Source organism: Amblyomma mixtum, chromosome 4, assembly GCF_055824585.1.
Source record: "Amblyomma mixtum isolate Tamu chromosome 4, ASM5582458v1, whole genome shotgun sequence".
NCBI classification, from domain to species: domain Eukaryota; kingdom Metazoa; phylum Arthropoda; class Arachnida; order Ixodida; family Ixodidae; genus Amblyomma; species Amblyomma mixtum.
The window spans coordinates 76,893,112-76,911,223 of NC_143015.1; the positions used below are offsets into that span (position 1 = coordinate 76,893,112).

Genomic DNA, 18,112 nt, shown 5'->3' on the forward strand with positions numbered 1-18,112 from the left:
TGCGATGTCATCACGTTTATTTCAACTTCCTATAGAAACAAACCATCTACACTGTGTTACCATTGAAGTGCCTGACATGGACCCAACTGAGCACCAGCACAGCAAGTATCTACAACACAAGTGCCACATGGCTACAGCGTGTAACACCACCAAAACAGTCAGTCCTCATGTACAGGCCACCTGACTTACGCAACCCATGAGAACGTGCAGCGGGGTATAGTGGACAAGCACTTGAGCATGTATGCGTGCTGCAAGCACTCCATTATGCACCAGCATTACTCTGCTTATGCGTATGTGCACCAGTCAGTGCAACTAGGTGCAGCTCTGTCCATTGTCAGCTTCTGAAGAATCTGAATAGAAATATGCATAGAGAGCCATTGCCGTGAATTCAATGCGCCACTGATAAACTCATTAAAGACCACGCTAGTGGTGCTGTAGCTTGATACTGTTAGTGCAATTTGCCTATGGACACCAGTAAACCTTCCCGAGAACATTCCCATGGGTGTGAGAATGTTCTAAGCTGACAGCCGCTTAACAGTTAGTACATGTGCAGTTGGTGGGCTACCTCCAGCCTACGAGCTCACATACCTCATATCAAGAGGATTCATAGCTTTCATTGGAGGCAGATATACTTGTGCTAAGAGACAGCTGCCTTCCATTCAAATGCGCAGACTACGCATGACAAGCAACCACCAGAGAATGTCAACATAATAATAGAGCATGTTCCGGAGCAACCGTTGGCAGAGTGTAGAAGTGGTACAGAAAAACAGCATCTCCTTTATTCTCATGCACAATGTTCCGAATGTATGGCACACAAACGTTACACTCATAGCCGTGTAGAATACTGTTGCAAGCTTGTGTTTCACTTTCTTCAGAGTGGAGGTAGAAGTTACCTTGAACAACCTTAGACTACTGGCAAGATTGGAAGGCAGCAATCCTGCACCACAAACTGCATTAGCACACGCTGTTCATGCCTAGGTTACAAGTGCACTGTGAAGACTCGGCGCATGTGCTCTGAACGCTATTACCTCAAGCAGTTTGCATTTTCATTTGTGCCTGTGCTATTTCTTTCCTCCTGCATGTTGCTGCTTGTTCATACTCTCAGCATAATTAGAGCCTACTGTGATACACAATTATTCAGGCACCTGGGAGTCAAGTTTATGAAATGTGAATGTATCCCTGCCTTCTAGCACTTCAAAGGCAGTGAATGTACCATACTTACTCAAATGCAACATTACTTAACTGATCATAAATCTGAAGCCTTTTGTCACCTTCAACACGCCTTTAATCTGCTAGGTGCCCTCATGCATTTGAGCAACCCTGCTCTCCTGTCACTTTTGAGACCAAGTTATCATGCTTTCAACCACATGGACTTGAAGTGGATGGATAAAACAACTCTCCCTCTATGCTACAGCCCCCCAAAAAATACCCCTGCCCAAGTTCGAACTAACCAGGAAAAGCCAGTGGCACCCAAACAGCGAGTTTCACAAAAACAGTTTCATATGAACGATGGTGTTAACCAGCCTAAAAGGTGTATTTACATCTTGAACAGTTACAGCAGCTGCTGCTGCTGACCCATACTCTTGGTGCAACTGTGAGATGAACTAGAAGGGGACAAAGGTAAACAAAACAAACACATCCCTGCAGTCTGTCTATCAAACACACGAGAACATTAAAAAAAAAAAATGTGCGGACAATGTTGCATTCAAAAATGCCTCGATGACCGAAGCAGTGCGGGCAAATGTGTGGCGGCCAGTTCTTTTGAGATGCACACCTTCACCCTTGCACCTTCCGCGAAGAGCCGCTGTCATTCATTGCCGCTGCTATCCGCTTGCACGAGGCCTTTACCTACTGGAGTCACAAGGAGAACAAGCGAGGCCAGTAATTAGCATGCGCTGCGAGCTGTACCAATGTCACGCATGTGCTCTCAATGCTCACTCAAACTAACAATGTCTTTAAACCTCGAGCAGCAACAAAACACCGTAAAAACTCGTGTATAATACAAAGTTTTTTCCCCAAGATTTTAGCATGTCAAATTTCAACCTTGTATTATACAATCAAACCTCGATATAACGAACACGCATATAACAAATTATTGAATATATCGAACTCTTCCGAAATATTTTTATCAAACACATGTATTTTTAACTTCCTATAGCGAACGCGGTTCGGCATAAAACGGATATAACGAACTTCGCGACGCCAAGCACTACCTCAGGAGGCAAGCTTCGTTGCACTACAAGTGTGTTAGGCGGCGCAGCAACCGTTCCGGACTACCTCGCAGGCGCCGACAGCGCCACAGATGCCACGTTGGCAGTGAGAGTTGACAGCCAAAGAAATCGTTCGCATCTACCAAACGCTGACAGCGCCACTTCAGCAGCGGCGCGATGGAATGTTGCTTTTGTCCTTTTGCGTTTTAGTGTTAGCCGTGCGTGGTCGTCGTGGCGTTTTGTGGAGGCTGCGTCGGTGGCCATGTCGAGTGTGGCGCGCGGGCGTGCGTAGTGCTGTGATGGCGGTGAACGCGAAAAGAAGAGCAGCGCTGACGTTAAAGACCAAGCTCGAGATTATTCAGCGTGTGGAGAACGGCGAAAAGAAGTGCGTTCTTGCGGACTTATTTGGCATCCCAAGGAGCACTTTGAGTACAATTTTGAAGAAGAAAGATGCCATAAAGACACAAGCACAAAAGGCCACACGGACAAGTGCACAGCGTCTTTGGCCCCCTGCGTTCAGCGACGTGGAGAAGGTGCTCTACAAATGGTTTTTGGATATCAGAGCTCGAAACATACCGGTTTCGGGACCGATGCTTCAACAAAAAGCAAAAGACTTTGCCTGTATCCTTAATGCTGAAAACTTCGTCGCCAGCTCCGGATGGCTGCAAAGGTTCAAGGCACGCTATGACATCGTAGGCAAAACGATCTCTGGCGAAAGTGAGACGGTTAACTGCGAGAGCATCTAAAAGTGGTTGGAAGAGGAATGGCCACAAATCTTTGCAAAATATCAGCCCAAGGACATCTTTAATGCGGACGAAACGGGCCTATTGTGGCAAATGCTACCCAGGCATACCCTTGACGCGCGTGGAGAGCCGTGCCATGGCGGGAAGCAAGGAAAGGCCCGGATCACTGTTTTGCTTGCCGCCAACATGGACGGCACTGTGAAGCTGGGACCCTTCGTCATCGGAAGATTTAAAACCCCAAGATGCATGAAAGGGTGCCGCAAACTCCCCGTAGAGTATGCTTCCAACAAGAAATGTTGGATGACGCGTGAATTTTTCGCGAAGTGGCTACAAGCTTGGGACTGCGAGCTTGAGCGCGAGGGTCACAAAGTGTGCGTCCTGGTTGATGACTGTACCGCACACAACACAGATGTCGCATTCAATAACATTGAAGTCCGCTTTCTTCCGCCTAACTCTACGGCCAAGCTGCAGCCTTTAGATCAAGGCGTCATCAGGGCCTTCAAGGCAGTTTAAAAGAGGAGACTGATTGACACTCTTCTCGTGAGGCTTCGTATGAAGCAGGACTTAAAGATCGACTTGCTGGGAGCAATCCAGATGCTCAAAGCGGCATGGGACAACGTGAAAGGCGAAACGATTGCCAACTGCTTTCAGCACGCAGGTTTTGTTCCGGCGGAGGCCCGTGCATCAAGTGACGATGGTGACGATCCCGACAAAGCAGAAGTAGAGCTCCGCGAGCTCGATGAGGCCTGGAAAGATTTTTCGCGTCTTGTTGGTGACATGCCCGCAACAATGACTATTGATGACTTTGCAGGCGGCGACGATATCGCAGCGACCACGGCTGTACTGACGGATGTCGAAATCGCTGCGGAAGTCTCTGAACATCCCGCAGACAAAGCTCAGGCTGACCCCGCAGACGATGAGAACATTCCGAGTTCACAAGAAGCACTTGGTGCCTTGGTTTACTGCGCCACCACTGCAGTGCTACTGAGGGCAGTGCGTTTGCCCTTGTTGAGTGTTTGCAAACTGTGGAACAGGGCGTGATACGGAACGCGATCAACACAAAAAAGCAGGCCGCGATAACGCAGTTCTTTGCGCCTAAATAAATGGACATGACCCAAGTAAGCACCCTCCAAGTTGCTGTGTCTTCTTTGATTGAATTTTGCTGCTCTTGCATGTATTTTGTACGAAATTTTATATTACGAATTATTGATATAGCGAACTATTTTCCGATTTTTTTAACTGTTCGTTATAACGAGGTTTCACTGTATATGGATTCAAACAATTTTCAGCCAAAATCTGCACTTCTGGTTTTGTTATCAAGGGCCATCACCATTATGCTTCCAGCAAGAGGAGGTGCTATCTAGCAGTGGCGAAGGTCAGTAGGTTTGATTTCGATGTTCACTACACTTACCTGGCCTTTCAACACCCAGGACGATCGCATCTCACGTGGAATCGGGACCGCAAAAGCATAACTCGACTGCTTTTAAAAGGAAAGTAACCGTAGCTGCCGAAAGCATCCACACCGCATCAAGCGCTGCGACATGGTCTCGATTATGTTGGGAGAGCCTGCACTCACTACCGCCGGACATGGGCCTCTCTAGACATGCTGTGCAGCTGGATCGCAGACGCTTGGGCCAGCGTTACCTAGGAGCTCGCCGGTTGTGATTTCAAGAAATGTGCAATACTGAACGCACTTCACGGTACCGAAGACGTGTTTCTATGGAAAGATACCTCTCACAAGCACTGCTCGAAATACAATGCACCTGACAATGATCACTAAAACTTCGACTACAGACACTTCCGAAGCATGCATGCCTGCATGCCCACACATATTCCGGAACACAATGCCGGAACACAATGCAGTGACTGAGCAAGTTGATTTGCTCTCCTCGGAAAGAATTGCAGAGCCCCTTTAAGGAGTGCTGATTTAGAGCATCACGGTGCATTTTAGACCAGAGAAACTGAGCACAGCCAAATGGGACAAATACAAAGCCACGTCAGAACACTAACTTGCTTTGAAATAAGACTTATGAAAGAAGCCAACAGTGATAACTCTTGTTTGAAAGTGAACAGCTGTTCCGTTGTGTCCCTTTCTTTGGCGACAAAGCTGTGCTCAGTTGTCCTGGTCCAAAGTTGTGCTAGTTCTTAGCCTGGCTTGCAGCATTATGTAGATCTGCACCTCATACAGTTGCCAAAGGCAATAATGAAGCAGTGCATGCACGTGCTTTCTCTCCACACTACTGCCACTGAGTGGGCTTGGCTAGTCCTGCTGCCACACAGCTGCAGATTGTCGTTCATTAGCTACAACGCGGCACAACGAAGTCGCAGAAACTAAAGGCAACCGTACATCTTTGTGAGAGGCTGAGACTGTTTGGATGCAGCGAGCGAGAGAAGTACAGATACAGTTCTGAGCTCTGCACTCAAGAAGACTAACTATTCTGGCCAAGTGAACACCAAAGCCACTGCCAACCCCCGTCATACCCAGCTACAAGGTACAATTCGCGGCTGAACTGTTACATTCGTTCACAAAAGCTGGTTTACAGTAGGCACCAATCGGCAGTCAAAACATGCACTCAGTTTTGATCAAAAACAGCACTGTTTAAACCGTGAGAACAACCCAGATAAGGGTGCCCCCATTATACATGAAAAGAAAATGAAAGCTGGGTGCCCATTCCAACACATCAGTCCCCTTTGTAGCCTTCAGCACTGCTAAATACTACACATGTACAGCCTTTCGATGAAGGAGGTTAGTCAACAAAGACTGCATGGACTGACCTGAAATAAAGCAGTACAAACCTGATGCCCTGACAAAAGTTTTGCTCAAAGCGCATACCTCTTTTCTTCCCCATATTTACATGCACAGTGGCTGTCCTACGACATCGTAGCAGAAAGCTTCGCTACCAACGACCAGGTAACGGCTGCATGCTTCGCTTACCGTGGCGGCTGTCCTGGACTCATGGGTGGCATCATGCCAGGTGGCGCACCACCAGAGACTGCCGCACTTGGTCCCAGCAAAATCTGGTTGGCAAGAGAGATCACAACACTGTTGAGCCTACACACAGGCACACACAAATGCGATGAGGCACAGCCCATGTAAAAAGTTTAAGAGGCCTGGGAAGCTGTGTAGTGTGGCAATGTAATGTTCATTGAAGACCAAAACATCGAAGAGGGGAGAACCAGAGTTCTTCCCTTCAATAGATCTGGAACGCTGGGGATGCATAATGAGCCACACAGCATGGCTTAGAAGCACCTCCCCCCCTTACCTCAGGGCTCAAAACTTTTGACAAAGTAGAATGTGCAGATCTCAGAAATACAAAGGACACAGAGGAGAAATGGAAGTTGGCGTGTGTCGATAGCGTACCTTTGGCCACCATGGTGGCTTAATAGCTATGTCGCTTGGCTACTGACCCGAAAGAAAAAAATGGTTTCCAGGAAAGGAAATGACGCAGTAACTGTCTCACTTGTTGCTGTGGTTACCCGAGCCGCGCCATAAGGGAAGGGATAAAGGAGGGAGTGAAAAAAGAAAGAGATGCCCTAGTGGAGGAGGCACACCAGCATTCCTCTCTCTCTTCACATTACGATCCAAACTGTGCTACATTTAGCACAAGCTACTACCGTATTTACACGATTGTAAGTCGACTCGAATGTAAGTCGACCCCCCCACATCACAATTGTGAAAAAAAAAAAAAAACTTGAGGTCATTTAAACTTGGCCTTTATTAGTAGAACTAGAACGCGACAGTACTATCCTGTGGCCTCCGCCGATCACCAGCCGCTATCGGCTGCCGCACGCGGGAGTGCCCGTGGGCACATTTCAAAACAAAAATGTCTTAGTCACTGGGCTACTCGTCCACACTTGCGCCATCGTCCTCGCTATCGCTGCCGTCGTCATGTCGTCATCGCTGCTGCAGTCCCACAGCTCGTTGTTCTAACATCGTCATGCAGTGAAATCCTGCACTTCGCAAAAAGCCACATCATGACATCGCGAGGAACAGCTGAAAATTTTGCCTCGTTGTAGCTGCCACTCCTGTATCACTCAGTGCGAAGGTCGAACTTGCGGCCCGGCGCGCAGTTCGTTTCTTCGGCATAAAGAATGACAGACATCTTGAATGTAGCCGCGAACGAGCGCCTGTCGCTTATCAGACCTGGAGCACAAATAACGAATGACGAAGCACTACATTAAAAACTTGTGAAACGCGGCCGGCAGTAGTCGAATGCGTCAGAGCCAGAGAGAAATTACGCGCGAGCGGCGTCGGCTCTTCCGTCGGCTACCGACACTCCCTGCTGCCGCTGCGGTTCGGAGGGGGGTGCCGCCACAATTGGAACAGCAGCCCTTCCATCAACTACCGACGCTCCCTTCGGCGCCGAGTGCGCGGTTGAAAGTAAACAAAAAAAAAATAAGAGTAGAACTATAGAGGCTAGAAGGTTTGACTAGTGTCGTGAGCAGGCGCCCTCGCCAGCCGCCGCGCCGAAACCTGTTTCGATGCTAGCGTAGGTGGCGCTGTTCGCGGCAGGCGAGTTAGGCGAGCCGAGAAGACCGATGCCGCCGCCGCAGCTCCCCGTGTCGCTCGTCGAGTGAAAGGGCGTCTTTCTCGTGCGTTTCTGCTTCGCTCACTTCGCCCCTGATTGCCTGGCATGTTTGTGCGCAGCGATTCAACAATGACAACGCATTTAATGCGTGTCTACTTAGCCTTCCAGCAGTTCAGTGATGAGGTTTTGAAAGGACTTTTTTTTTTTACAAGGATAAGCTAGACAAAATTTTCCGTATTTGTGAAGCCCTTGGAACGCTTGATATTTGTCATGACATCAAGGGTGCCCTCCAAAGGGCTTCGCCCAGAGTCAGCAAGTGCGAGCTTTCTAGAAGAATTTCTAGCCTTTTTGAATGAATGGGAACGGCACGCCGCTCAGCACGGCGATGTATTTCTCAGTGCAGGGACTGCCCTCGTACTTCGTGTGACGCTGAAAAGCACACTGTCACTTGTGAATTATGCGACGTGTCATCACTATAAAATACAAATATCTCCTGACAGCTAATTTGAGCCAAGACAAATTAGAGAATTTATGGAATTGTAAGACAATCATGCTGGAATGACCACCCCTCTCCAGAGCAGTTTTTGCTTACAGTAAATAACCTTGCCTTCTACAACAAAGTCGCCAAGGGATGGAAATTCCCCAGCTGAGGTCGTGAGTTCTCTTCTGCAGCAGGAAAGAAAAGGTGGCAGAGATAAGCCTCTCTTGGACGGGGTAAATCTCGCACATGCTTCAGCAGTGCTGCAAGAGCAGGACAGCATGTTTGACCATAATGGCTGCAGTGTAGAAAAGAAAAGCGACAGCCGATTCATTTTTTATATGTCACTGGCTGCGTTGTCAGGAAATCACTGAAAATATTACTATATGCCCCGCGCATGTGCATCTGCCTTGGCTATTTTGCCCCTACAGGCTGATAAAAATGAGAATGCCTCACTGACGAGGCAGGCTGACCATGGAGGTCTCTTGAACGCTTCAAAACGCATTGAAGTGTTAATAACTACACTAGAAAATGCATTCAGTGCCTTTTTCAGCAGAAACGATCGAGCTGCATGCTTGTAGCATGATGTCTTTTTTCATTTTCTACAAGGGCATGAACTCCAAGAAGTTGGCTGCAGCGAGCACTCCCGCACTCTTACAAGGGATGTGATTAAGTTATATGTATTGACGAGGTGGCATTTTTTTTACTAAGGTAATGAGCAAAGATAAGGCGTCCAATCGCGAGAAGCAAAATCTGCTCAAACTGAGGCGGTGCCAGTGAAACTGCATCAGTGAAATGTTCCTGTAAACAAACATTGCGTTAATGTGTTCTGTTCCCTTATTTATGTGATTACATTATCGCATTTAGGGCTGTAACGACCATCCGCGAGTGGTGCCTTCCACACGTGAGGCTCGAATTTCGCTCGGTCGTTATACGAGACAAGCTCAATCTCTTAATTGGATGACGAGCCTTTCTTGCTTTTGCGCATGTCGTGTTGTGCTCGTTCCTTTCCCTTCGTCGCTGTCTTCTTGCGCAGCTTTTCTTTGTTTCTTTTTCCGCGAAAATGGGTCAACCAAAGCATAAAAAAACAAAAATATAACTGCTCGCGGCTTCAACACTCTGTGTCCACCTGAAGCAGTAGCTTCGAAAGTGGTTTGCTGAGAATACCGCTGCTGACCGACGCCGCATGCACCGCAGAACATATATCGACACTCGTATTATGTTTTATGCTTTCGCCGGACGAATATCGCAGCCGTTACAGCGAGATGCGCGCAGCGAAGCGCGTTTCCCGGCATTGCTGCCGAGCGCGCGCGCAACACACCTGCTAGCGGCAGCGCCATCTGTGAGCCGTCATTGCAAATCATTTCCTCTCCGCTGGCGCGTTCACGACACTAGTCAAACCTTCTAGCCTCTATAGTAGAACGTGAAGGCGTTATCGGGCTGCCGCCGCTTATCAGCATACGCAATCTGCGGCCACGTGTCGGGAGTGGGTTGGTGCTGGTTTGCTGCTTATCAACAGCCACCATCAGCGGGCCGCCTCGCGCGGGGCGGGGGTGCCGGTTCTGCGCGTTGACATAGCTGCTCAAGGCAAGAACGATGCGACGGAGCCGCGCAGCAAAAAATGCAACCACGCTTGTCTCGTTTGCCTCGCCTTTATTTATAGTGCGATGCTTTGGTTTCGATTGTAAGTCGACCCCCCCACTTCGGATTTTCAAATTTTGAAAAATGGGTCGACTTACAATCGTGTAAATACGGTATACAAACTGAGTCACATTTTAAACTGTTTCAATAGTAACACAGATGATGGAAAGCTGATTTACATTTACTGTACTGATTGGTCAGTGGAGTAATACAACACCCTAATAAGGGAGTAATTACTCCCTGACATCCACCCAAGTGCAGCCATATGGCTACAAAGGAAAGCTTTCCTCTGTAGCTAAGATATGCAGAGAACTTTTTCACTCCCTTAATACAAATCTACTCCACCTTAGGGTTCCCCTAAAACATTCGATCAACAGTGTCCCACTTCGAGTTGTTGATCAATTCGCTCTCGCCCTACCATAAGCTAGCCATCCCGGTTAGCTCAGTCGGTAGAGCGACTGCTCCGGTGAAGCGGTGGTCCCAGGTTCGAACCCCAAACCGGGATGAATTTTTCTTTGACTACGAAGTTTCTGAGAAAGCTGTTTAGCTTTCCTTTGTAGTCATATGGCTGAGCTCGGCTGACCCTAAACATTTGACCAATACAACACCCTTTCGGGCCCACTGTTACCAACTGCCACTTTTTGTTAAAACGTTGTATCCTATTATAGTAGAAAGCACACGGACAAACTGCAGGAATAGCACAACCAGTACAACAACGAGATGCCCTCTGGCTTGCATAACCCCAAATATGCAGATCCAAGCAAATCGGTCTGCATTCTTATGTCAGTGTTTACTATCTCCTCATCAGTTCATGTTCTCGTAGCTGCATGGTGCACCATTGTAGTTTCTGGTTGTCGCCCGGTCGTTTCAGGTTAGCTTGTCCCCAACAGTGCATTCCCAAGGCAGAGACTGCAATTCTTCCCAATCATGTTAAGTTACTCGTTTGTATTATGTAGCTTAGCAGCAGCATGCAAATGTTGCCTTGCTGCCAGCTTCACTCAGTGACTGCAGCACAACGGCTCTGAAGAGCGCCTGCGCTTGTAAATGTGCCTACTGCGTGCATAGACAACCGACACCCCCAGTAGCACCGACAGTTTTCTCAGCTATGTGCCATTCATCATATAAACGAAGGAGCTAAGAGGAAAGCCGTGTGTATCGCTGTAGTGTCACACTCCACAAACTGTGTAACACTCCCTTATATGAACCCCCCCCCCCCTCTGCTAAAGGTCAAATGAGAGTGTCCCCCCAGTGACAAGAGACAGCGGCGGGTGTCCTCACCTGTCGCTGTTGCTGCCGGTTCATCTCCTCCATTTGTAGCCGCTCCAGCTCGAAGATGACGGGCGCAAAGAGGATGGCCGACGAGGCGAAGATCACCCACAGGGCCGAGCGGCCAAAGCCGTACAGGCCCTGGACCGAGCCCATTGAGAAGTGGAGCAGGTCGCAGGCCCCCTTGCGCACCTTGGGGTGGAACATCTCGGTCAGACCCCACAGCCGCTCGGACAGCGTCTCGTCCAGGTCCTGTCAGTCGGGTGACGCAACGAGAAGGAAAATAAGTCAATGCATCCTTTGGTCAGGGTGGATGTTTAGGCGAGTTGGTTGCTCACGATGAAAAACTGTAGCCCTCGAGACAAGGACACAACGAAGACGACAACACATGCACTAGCTTTCAACTGAATCTTCATTCAATGCACAAACAGTTTTTAAGTACTGCAAGAGCATCAAAACTTCGTCCCACAAGCCTATCACACACATTTCACATTTTGTTCGAGCCATCAAGAAAAACCACCTCTTTCTCTGATAGAGATACAGACGGGATGCTTACACACTTACCTTCCAGGTTTTTTTTATTCATCTCGCTTCAATAATCTCCCATGTTAACTGTTTCCTGCTTTTGTTAATCACCTGGCATTCACCGAACTTCGGCATGTGTATATCTGGTTTACATTCCTCACAGTGTTCTGAAAGATTGCCTTTTCCAAGGCTATTCCCTGACACTCACATAACCTCACTCACACACGTGCTAATTTAAGTGAAGCAAAAAGGTTTGGTTTATGGGGGTTGAACGTCCCAAAGTGACTCAGGCTATGAGGGACGCCGTAGTGGAGGGCTCTGGAAATTTCGACCACCTGGTGTTCTTTAATGAGCACTGACATTGCACAGTAGACGGGCCTCCAGAATTTCACCTGCATAGAAATTCGATCGCCGTGGCCGGGATCGAACCAGCGTCTTTAAGGGTCAGCCGCCGGCCACCATAACCACTGAGCCACCGTGGCGGCTTTGAAGCAAAAAAGAGCGCACTCCTGAGTGAGGGCGCTGACCTGACTGTATGAAGGGTATGAAGCACACTACGTGGGAGACTCCCCAGAATTACTACGAGCACCTGAACTAAACCATGACATACAATGTAATCCTAGTATTAACTGAGACAGAAGCCTCCAGAACGCATGAGCCACAACTAAAAACTAACTTCCTTATACATTGGTGGAACTACACCACACTTTTGGGATGAAAGTCGCACTCTCGAGCTTTAATGTGTGGTAGCGAAATCAGCCAACCGTTGGAGAACTTAAATCCGATACTCCAAAATCACTTTTCGCACGTAATGGGGACTTTTGTCCCCGACAGTACACGGGCGTTTGTGAACATCACACCCACTGTCAGAGCTGCTCAAAACAAGCAAAACAAAGGAGGGAAGGGGGGGGGGGGGGGGGGGGTGATGCTTGTGTCAGTGAGACATCAGTTTCATTGCATCAGAACACCAAAGTTGGTCAACTGCATCCAGCAGATCAAGTAGTAAAAATAATGATTTTTACTAACTACACCTGAGCCTTGAGTTATCGAGGCCTGCTATGGTGGAGGGCTATGGGTTAATCCCAACTGCTTGGGGATGATTGATGCGCACCAAAATGTCACTACAACGAACAGGGCTTTCACATTTCACCATCACTCAAAATCCACAAGCCTGGACCAAACCTTCAGATTTCACACTAGTTAGAAATACCACAAGCACTGAACCATAGTTGGTAACACAGGTAAGTAGTCTTAAAGGTTTATTTATCTATAAAACAAGGTTCTGGCTTCAGAGTAACCGAGTGGACCGGATCTGGCCTGTTTATGCAGGACTAAGAAAGAAGCATGTACTCTGCACGCAAATGAAATGAAAGTGATAATATGCGCTGTTGAAGAAGGCAATCCAAAATGCTGAAGGAAGCCTGCTATTCATAACCAACACTAAACTACTAACTCTCCACAAGACAGTAGTTGACATCCAGGGTAGCAAAGTACCTACAGAAGCACACCTTCCTAGCTACAGGGCAGCTTACTCTATCTGTTGGCAGAAACTTGGTTTCAGTCTCCTTGCAGTTAGGGAACTTGTAACCTGAGACAGCCAGACATTTGTGAAATACATCAGACGCGTATATGGATGGTCGAGATGCCGATAGCCTGACAGGTGAAAGCCGCCGCGGTGGCTCAGTGGTTATCGTGCTCGGCTGCTGACCCAAAAGACATAGGTTGAATCCCGGCCACAGTGGTTGTATATCGATGGAGGCGAAATACTAGAGTCGTGTGTACTGTGCGATGTCTGTGAACGTTACAGAACATCAGGTGGTCCAAAATTATCCAGAGCCCTACAGCGTCGCTCTTAGCCAGGGTTACTTTGGGACACTGATCTCCACAATCCAATCCTTACTGATTAAATTTGTTTATTAGACATTCATTACACACTTTATCAGCACCAGGTGTAGTGAGGACTTTTTAACAGCAGTCAGTAATGTGAGCAATCATAGAAAACAGCACTTAAGACTCATAAGTGCTCTAATATGCAAAGTATTCCTATCTGGAAGCCGAAGCATACATTTAAAATGAGAAAAGCTTCCTAGGGTATCTTCCTATGCAAATTCACAGTTAAAACTGCGTACTTCACATCACATTAGTCAGCCGGATAGAATTACATTTCACTTAACAGATATGGCACATCAGGAAATATCAGTTCCATGCAGTATGCACAATTACCACATGCTCCTCGTTTTTCCAAGGCCACACACGAGCTATGAGCAGGCATCAAAGGAGAAGCTTGCATTCACAGCAGTGGCCGTTGCAATAAACTTTGAGGCCGCTCCATAATGCAGCCCCATGATAAGACTCATTAGGAAAACTGGCACGAACCAGATACTCATCTCGTAAAAACAAGCAAGTCAGTACAGTCTAGCGTAAACACTCTTTCTTGGCGCACCACCATGAAGCTCAGGTGCCAAATCTTGCGCCAATGAATTCACTAGCCGCCACTACAGATTATTCGTGATAAGAGCAGTCTACCTTATTGGCACGCACCCCTACCATCCGCGTACGCGTCCCCCGTGTTTCACAAATGCCAGGCGGTCTCAGGCTACAAGATAAAAGAACGTCAGTGTAATGCTGCTTTCGCATACAGACTTTCCGTATCTCCATCGAAGTGCTTTAACGTTGCGACTACTAATTCGTTCTACCTCCTTTGCTGTATTACGGAAAAATTACCTATTCGCTTTCGTCAGATTATCATGCTGAGACAGGCAAATGAGCTTGAGGACGCTTTTCCGCATGACGGTCACATAGCGGTTATGAAAGCCGGTCGGATATATGCGAGTCGCTCATGCATGCACCTGTTACAAAACTACCGGTCGTCACGGTGACATGTATGGTAGTGCTTCGTGAAGCCTTTAGATGACGCATTAGGTACGCGTCCAGTGATTTACAGAGACGGGCGTAAAATTTCTGGCAAGCGGGGTATTAACCACGGATAATGAGACCGTAGCACGTAGAAGCGGCGTGCCGCCAAAGGGTCGTAACTTACCAAATCGTCATCATCGACGCTGGGCCCGCCCTCAGTCGTGCTGCTCGTCGACGGCGCGGCGACATCCAGGTCCCGCTTGGACATTTTTGGCGACGTTTCGCGACTCTCCGGCAAACTCGTGGCGTCTATCCCGCTGTCCCCTTCGTCCGCTGGCATGCCCTCCGCCGACCCGGTCCGGCGAACGCACTGCGCTCTTTATGAGGGTCAAAGTTCGAGGACTGTCGAAGGTCGTGCAATCTGCCGGCTACGACCCGGTGTCCACAGGTCTAGCAACGGTCAGGAACTCGCAAACGGTGTTAGGACTACGCACACCGCCGCCAACACGCGTTTCGCTCTCGGTGTCCGCAGCAAGCACGCGGACCAAACGGAAAAGATGCAAGCCAAGCCAAGACGCGTCGAAGCCGAGCTGAGCCGGCCGAGTCGACGAAAACGAAACCATCAAAACCACGACACTCGCTACCTTTGCAATCAGTTGCAAATTAAGGAATTTGAAATAACGCACTCACAAACGGAACAATAAATGCAAGAGTACGGAACATCAGAGCCTCTACGCGTACGGGGCGATCTGGGTGACTGGACGCAACAATATTTTCTACGAAATCCAGGGAAGCAAATGTTTGGTGTCATTTTGGCAGCCGCACCGGCTTGACAAGTTTCTGAAATACTTTCTTAGCGCGGAAATCAAAGTATCGTTCACCAGACACAAGCGTGATCGAAGTGAACGTGAAACGCTCACGAGTAGCGGCCAAAATAAACAACGTCATAGTGAACAGCCCGACAAAAAACCGCATCAGCAGCTTCCCAGCTGGCCTGATCCCGCGCGCTTTTTACACCCTAAACCGTGCACGAACACGTGTGAATTATGCGAACGCCGGAATCGCGCCGAAACCACGCCGAGCGTAATGAGCGTTCGAAAATCCCGGCGCGGCGTCCTGACCGAGCTTCCGCAACACAGCTGGAATGCTGCAGCGCCGGAGACGGGCGCGAGCAAAGAAGAGAAACCTTGTCCCCTTTCGCAGGAGCGGTTGGCAGCTGCTCGTCACGGGGGTCCTGATATTGCTCCCCTCGAGTGGTGCGCGCGCATGTCTCAAGTGCTTCTCGCGAACGATCAGCGGGCGTAGATACGCGAAGACTGCTGTATAGGTTCCGCGCTTTGCTCTCAGGCTCTCGCGCTCCGAGCCCGTAGTCTCGATCATGGCGTCGGAAGCGGCGTCGGAGTATCCGAGCGTGTCCGAGCTCGCGGCGCGAGCGGCGGACAAGTTTCGCGAGGAGTTCGGCTGCCAGCCCACTCATTACGGATGCGCGCCGGGTCGCGTCAACCTGATCGGCGAGCACGTTGACTACTGCGACGGCTTGGTCCTGCCATGCGTGAGTGAATTAACACGCACGCACTTGCTGCTGAAAGGATTGCTCATTTTTATGTGCGTGCCTGTGTATGAGTTCAATAAATACTCTCTCTTCGGATGGGCGCGCACTGCGCGCGGTTTGGGTCAGTGCTCATCCTGAGACACAAATAATTAAAGCCAACTCATATGAGCTGTTAATGATATGTTTCTCATTACCTGTTTAACGTGGTTTTCGCTCCAAATCATGAGCACAATTAGTCCAAGGAATCTATTGGCTGTATTAACTTATGTGGTGTCATTCTTAAAGTGTGTATGTCTGCATATATAGTATATCACATATATTACCAGCTGCATTTTAGCTTTTTACTGCACGTACCTCTCATTCGGGCATAATTCTCTAGTACAACATGTGCCATGACCCAAAAGAGATAAACACTGTAGCATTGATATCAGTCAAACCTCGTCATAACAAAACGGTTTATAGTGAAATAAATTAATGGATATAATGAAAGAAGAATAATTCCCCTTGTAAGCTCGGTCAACACGAAAATACGGCTATAACAAATTAATCACCGGGCCCCTTCAACTTCGTTGTAACGAGGTTCAACTGTATTTCAGTTCTCTCATCCACAGTTCTCTCATCCAAGCTCTCTCATCCACAATATACTTCCATTACTATCAAGCACCAATGACAAATGGGCGTTTCACAATTTTGCTCTCAGTAAAGAGCGTATTGCTGCAATGAACTCTTTAAGTATGTAGTGATGTCATCCATGTGCTATGCTGATGGTAACTTCTATTTAATATCTTGCTTTCGCCCCTTGTAGAAATGTTATCTTTTATCATTCACAGGCGTTTTTGCTTCTGTCATAGCCTTAATACATTTAACTTCTGAAATACAAATAGTGACCAGCTCAGCTGCTCCATCACAAGTTGTCAAGTTTCTCTTTCATAGCTTTGTGAATGGTACTACTACAATGCTTTTTCTTTCAGTTGGTTTAATTTGGTTTGAGTTGATTGAATTGTGCTGTGCAAGGCAAATTCAGCCATCTTGAGTATGCATTATTCAAATACAATGTGCTCAATAGGTTGGAGCGGATTTCCTGCAATGAAATAATTGGAATTATTAGTAATTACAGTTATTATTAAAACTGTTGCTGCATGGCTGTGCTCGGGTGGATGTTGATTTCAGTCTTTTTTCTTTCTTGCCATGTGCTTTCACATTATCTGCAGACTCTGCCGATGTACACTGTGCTTGTTGGGTCCGCTGTTGAAGGAAGCACCATCTGCAACGTGCGCAGCCTAAACTACCCCGAGCCGGCGAGCTTTTCACTGCCGTCGGAAGGGCAACCCCTGAAGCCTGGCGAGCCGTCGTGGAGCAACTATGTCCGGGGTGTTGTTGCTCACTTTCCTGGTGCGTTGAAGGAACCCTGAAGACCATCTCTCACATCGCGTATTTGTTTCAGAGGCAGGAAAAGGCACAGCGCAAAAAAGACATGACTAAAGAAGCGGACAGACACAGGTGCTGACTTGCGACTGATGATTTTTATTGCTATGATGGCGCAATAAATAGAAGAACCTAGCTAAGCACAATAAACACGTGGCATTGCATCACTCATTGAGTGCATCAACAAAACAGGAAGAAAGAACGAAGGCAATAAAAATCATAGCAATAAGAATCATAAATCGTTAAAGTCAGTGCCTGTGTCTGTCCGCTTCTTAAGTCGTGTCTTTTTTGCGCTGTGCCTTTTTCTGCGAAATGTACCGACTAGCCCAGACAAGTACCCTCTTGGAATACGTTTCCAGAGGGTAGACTTCAAAGTGTCTGAACCACCTTCACTATGCTTCATGAGCATTGAGATGCATTCTTTCATAACAAATGTGCCTTAATTGAAGTCACTTGTGTTCCTTTTGCGCTCAACAAACTGCTGGTATCATGTATCAGAGTAGAAACCTTGGTGCCCGAGATTTTGGTGTAAGAGAAGTGGTTTGTTTGGTTCAGCGTGGTTATGTTAGCTTAGCTAAGGGTGAGGTCAGCTAGTCGTGCCGGTATACTACATCCGGCATAACGATTATGACATTATGCATATGGTTCATAAAAACAGTGATATGTTACTGCCAGATTTTTTTTTATTTCTTATTTTGTACTCAACTGCTTTGGGGCACAGCTCAGTGTCACCATGACTGAAATTCACCTTTATTAGCCCCCTTTTCACGACTAGTTCGACGAGATGCCAAAGATATGCCATAAATTTCGCGGCACTAACAGCTCACAGCAGCTCAGCTGGCATTGGTATCACTTTAGTTACAGCGTGGTTATACTCTGCACGGAGC

At 47.9% G+C, this 18,112-nt stretch overlaps 2 protein-coding genes across 4 annotated transcripts in view; one reads left to right on the top strand and one right to left on the bottom strand.

Annotated features, from left to right (window-relative positions):
• Positions 1-17,171, bottom strand: mge (translocase of outer mitochondrial membrane 22 homolog mge). 2 transcript variants are annotated; one of them, XM_089586882.1, is made up of 4 exons: positions 14,433-17,171; positions 10,880-11,119; positions 5,889-5,971; positions 1-1,848 (listed from the first exon to the last, which is right to left on the bottom strand). In XM_089586882.1, the coding sequence occupies exons 1-4, from the start codon at positions 14,586-14,588 to the stop codon at positions 1,845-1,847; spliced, it is 483 nt and encodes a 160-aa protein (XP_089443008.1). In that variant the 5' UTR covers positions 14,589-17,171; the 3' UTR covers positions 1-1,844. The 2 variants fall into 2 exon arrangements, with proteins under 2 accessions (XP_089443008.1, XP_089443007.1); XM_089586881.1 differs by having other exon boundaries at positions 1-1,851; positions 14,433-16,413.
• LOC149347117 (galactokinase-like) overlaps positions 15,488-18,112 on the top strand; it is a 20,319-nt gene continuing 17,694 nt past the window's right edge. For both annotated transcript variants that reach the window (XM_089586880.1, XM_089586879.1), the window contains exons 1-2: positions 15,488-15,800; positions 17,012-17,192. In XM_089586880.1, the coding sequence (XP_089443006.1) occupies positions 15,627-15,800; positions 17,012-17,192 (355 nt within the window). In that variant the 5' untranslated portion in view covers positions 15,488-15,626. The remainder of the gene's footprint in view (positions 15,801-17,011; positions 17,193-18,112) is intronic.

What these genes read in the sequence shown, in the direction of transcription:
- mge (XM_089586881.1), bottom strand. Translation starts at nt 14,588, where the DNA reads ATGCCAGCGGACGAAGGGGACAGCGGGATAGACGCCACGAGTTTGCCG. An exon ending in GCGTCGATGATGACGATTTG is followed by an intron (nt 11,120 to 14,432) that starts GTAAGTTACGAC and finishes CCCGACTGACAG; the next exon opens with GACCTGGACGAGACGCTGTC. An exon ending in ACCGGCAGCAACAGCGACAG is followed by an intron (nt 5,972 to 10,879) that starts GTGAGGACACCC and finishes CTTGCCAACCAG; the next exon opens with ATTTTGCTGGGACCAAGTGC.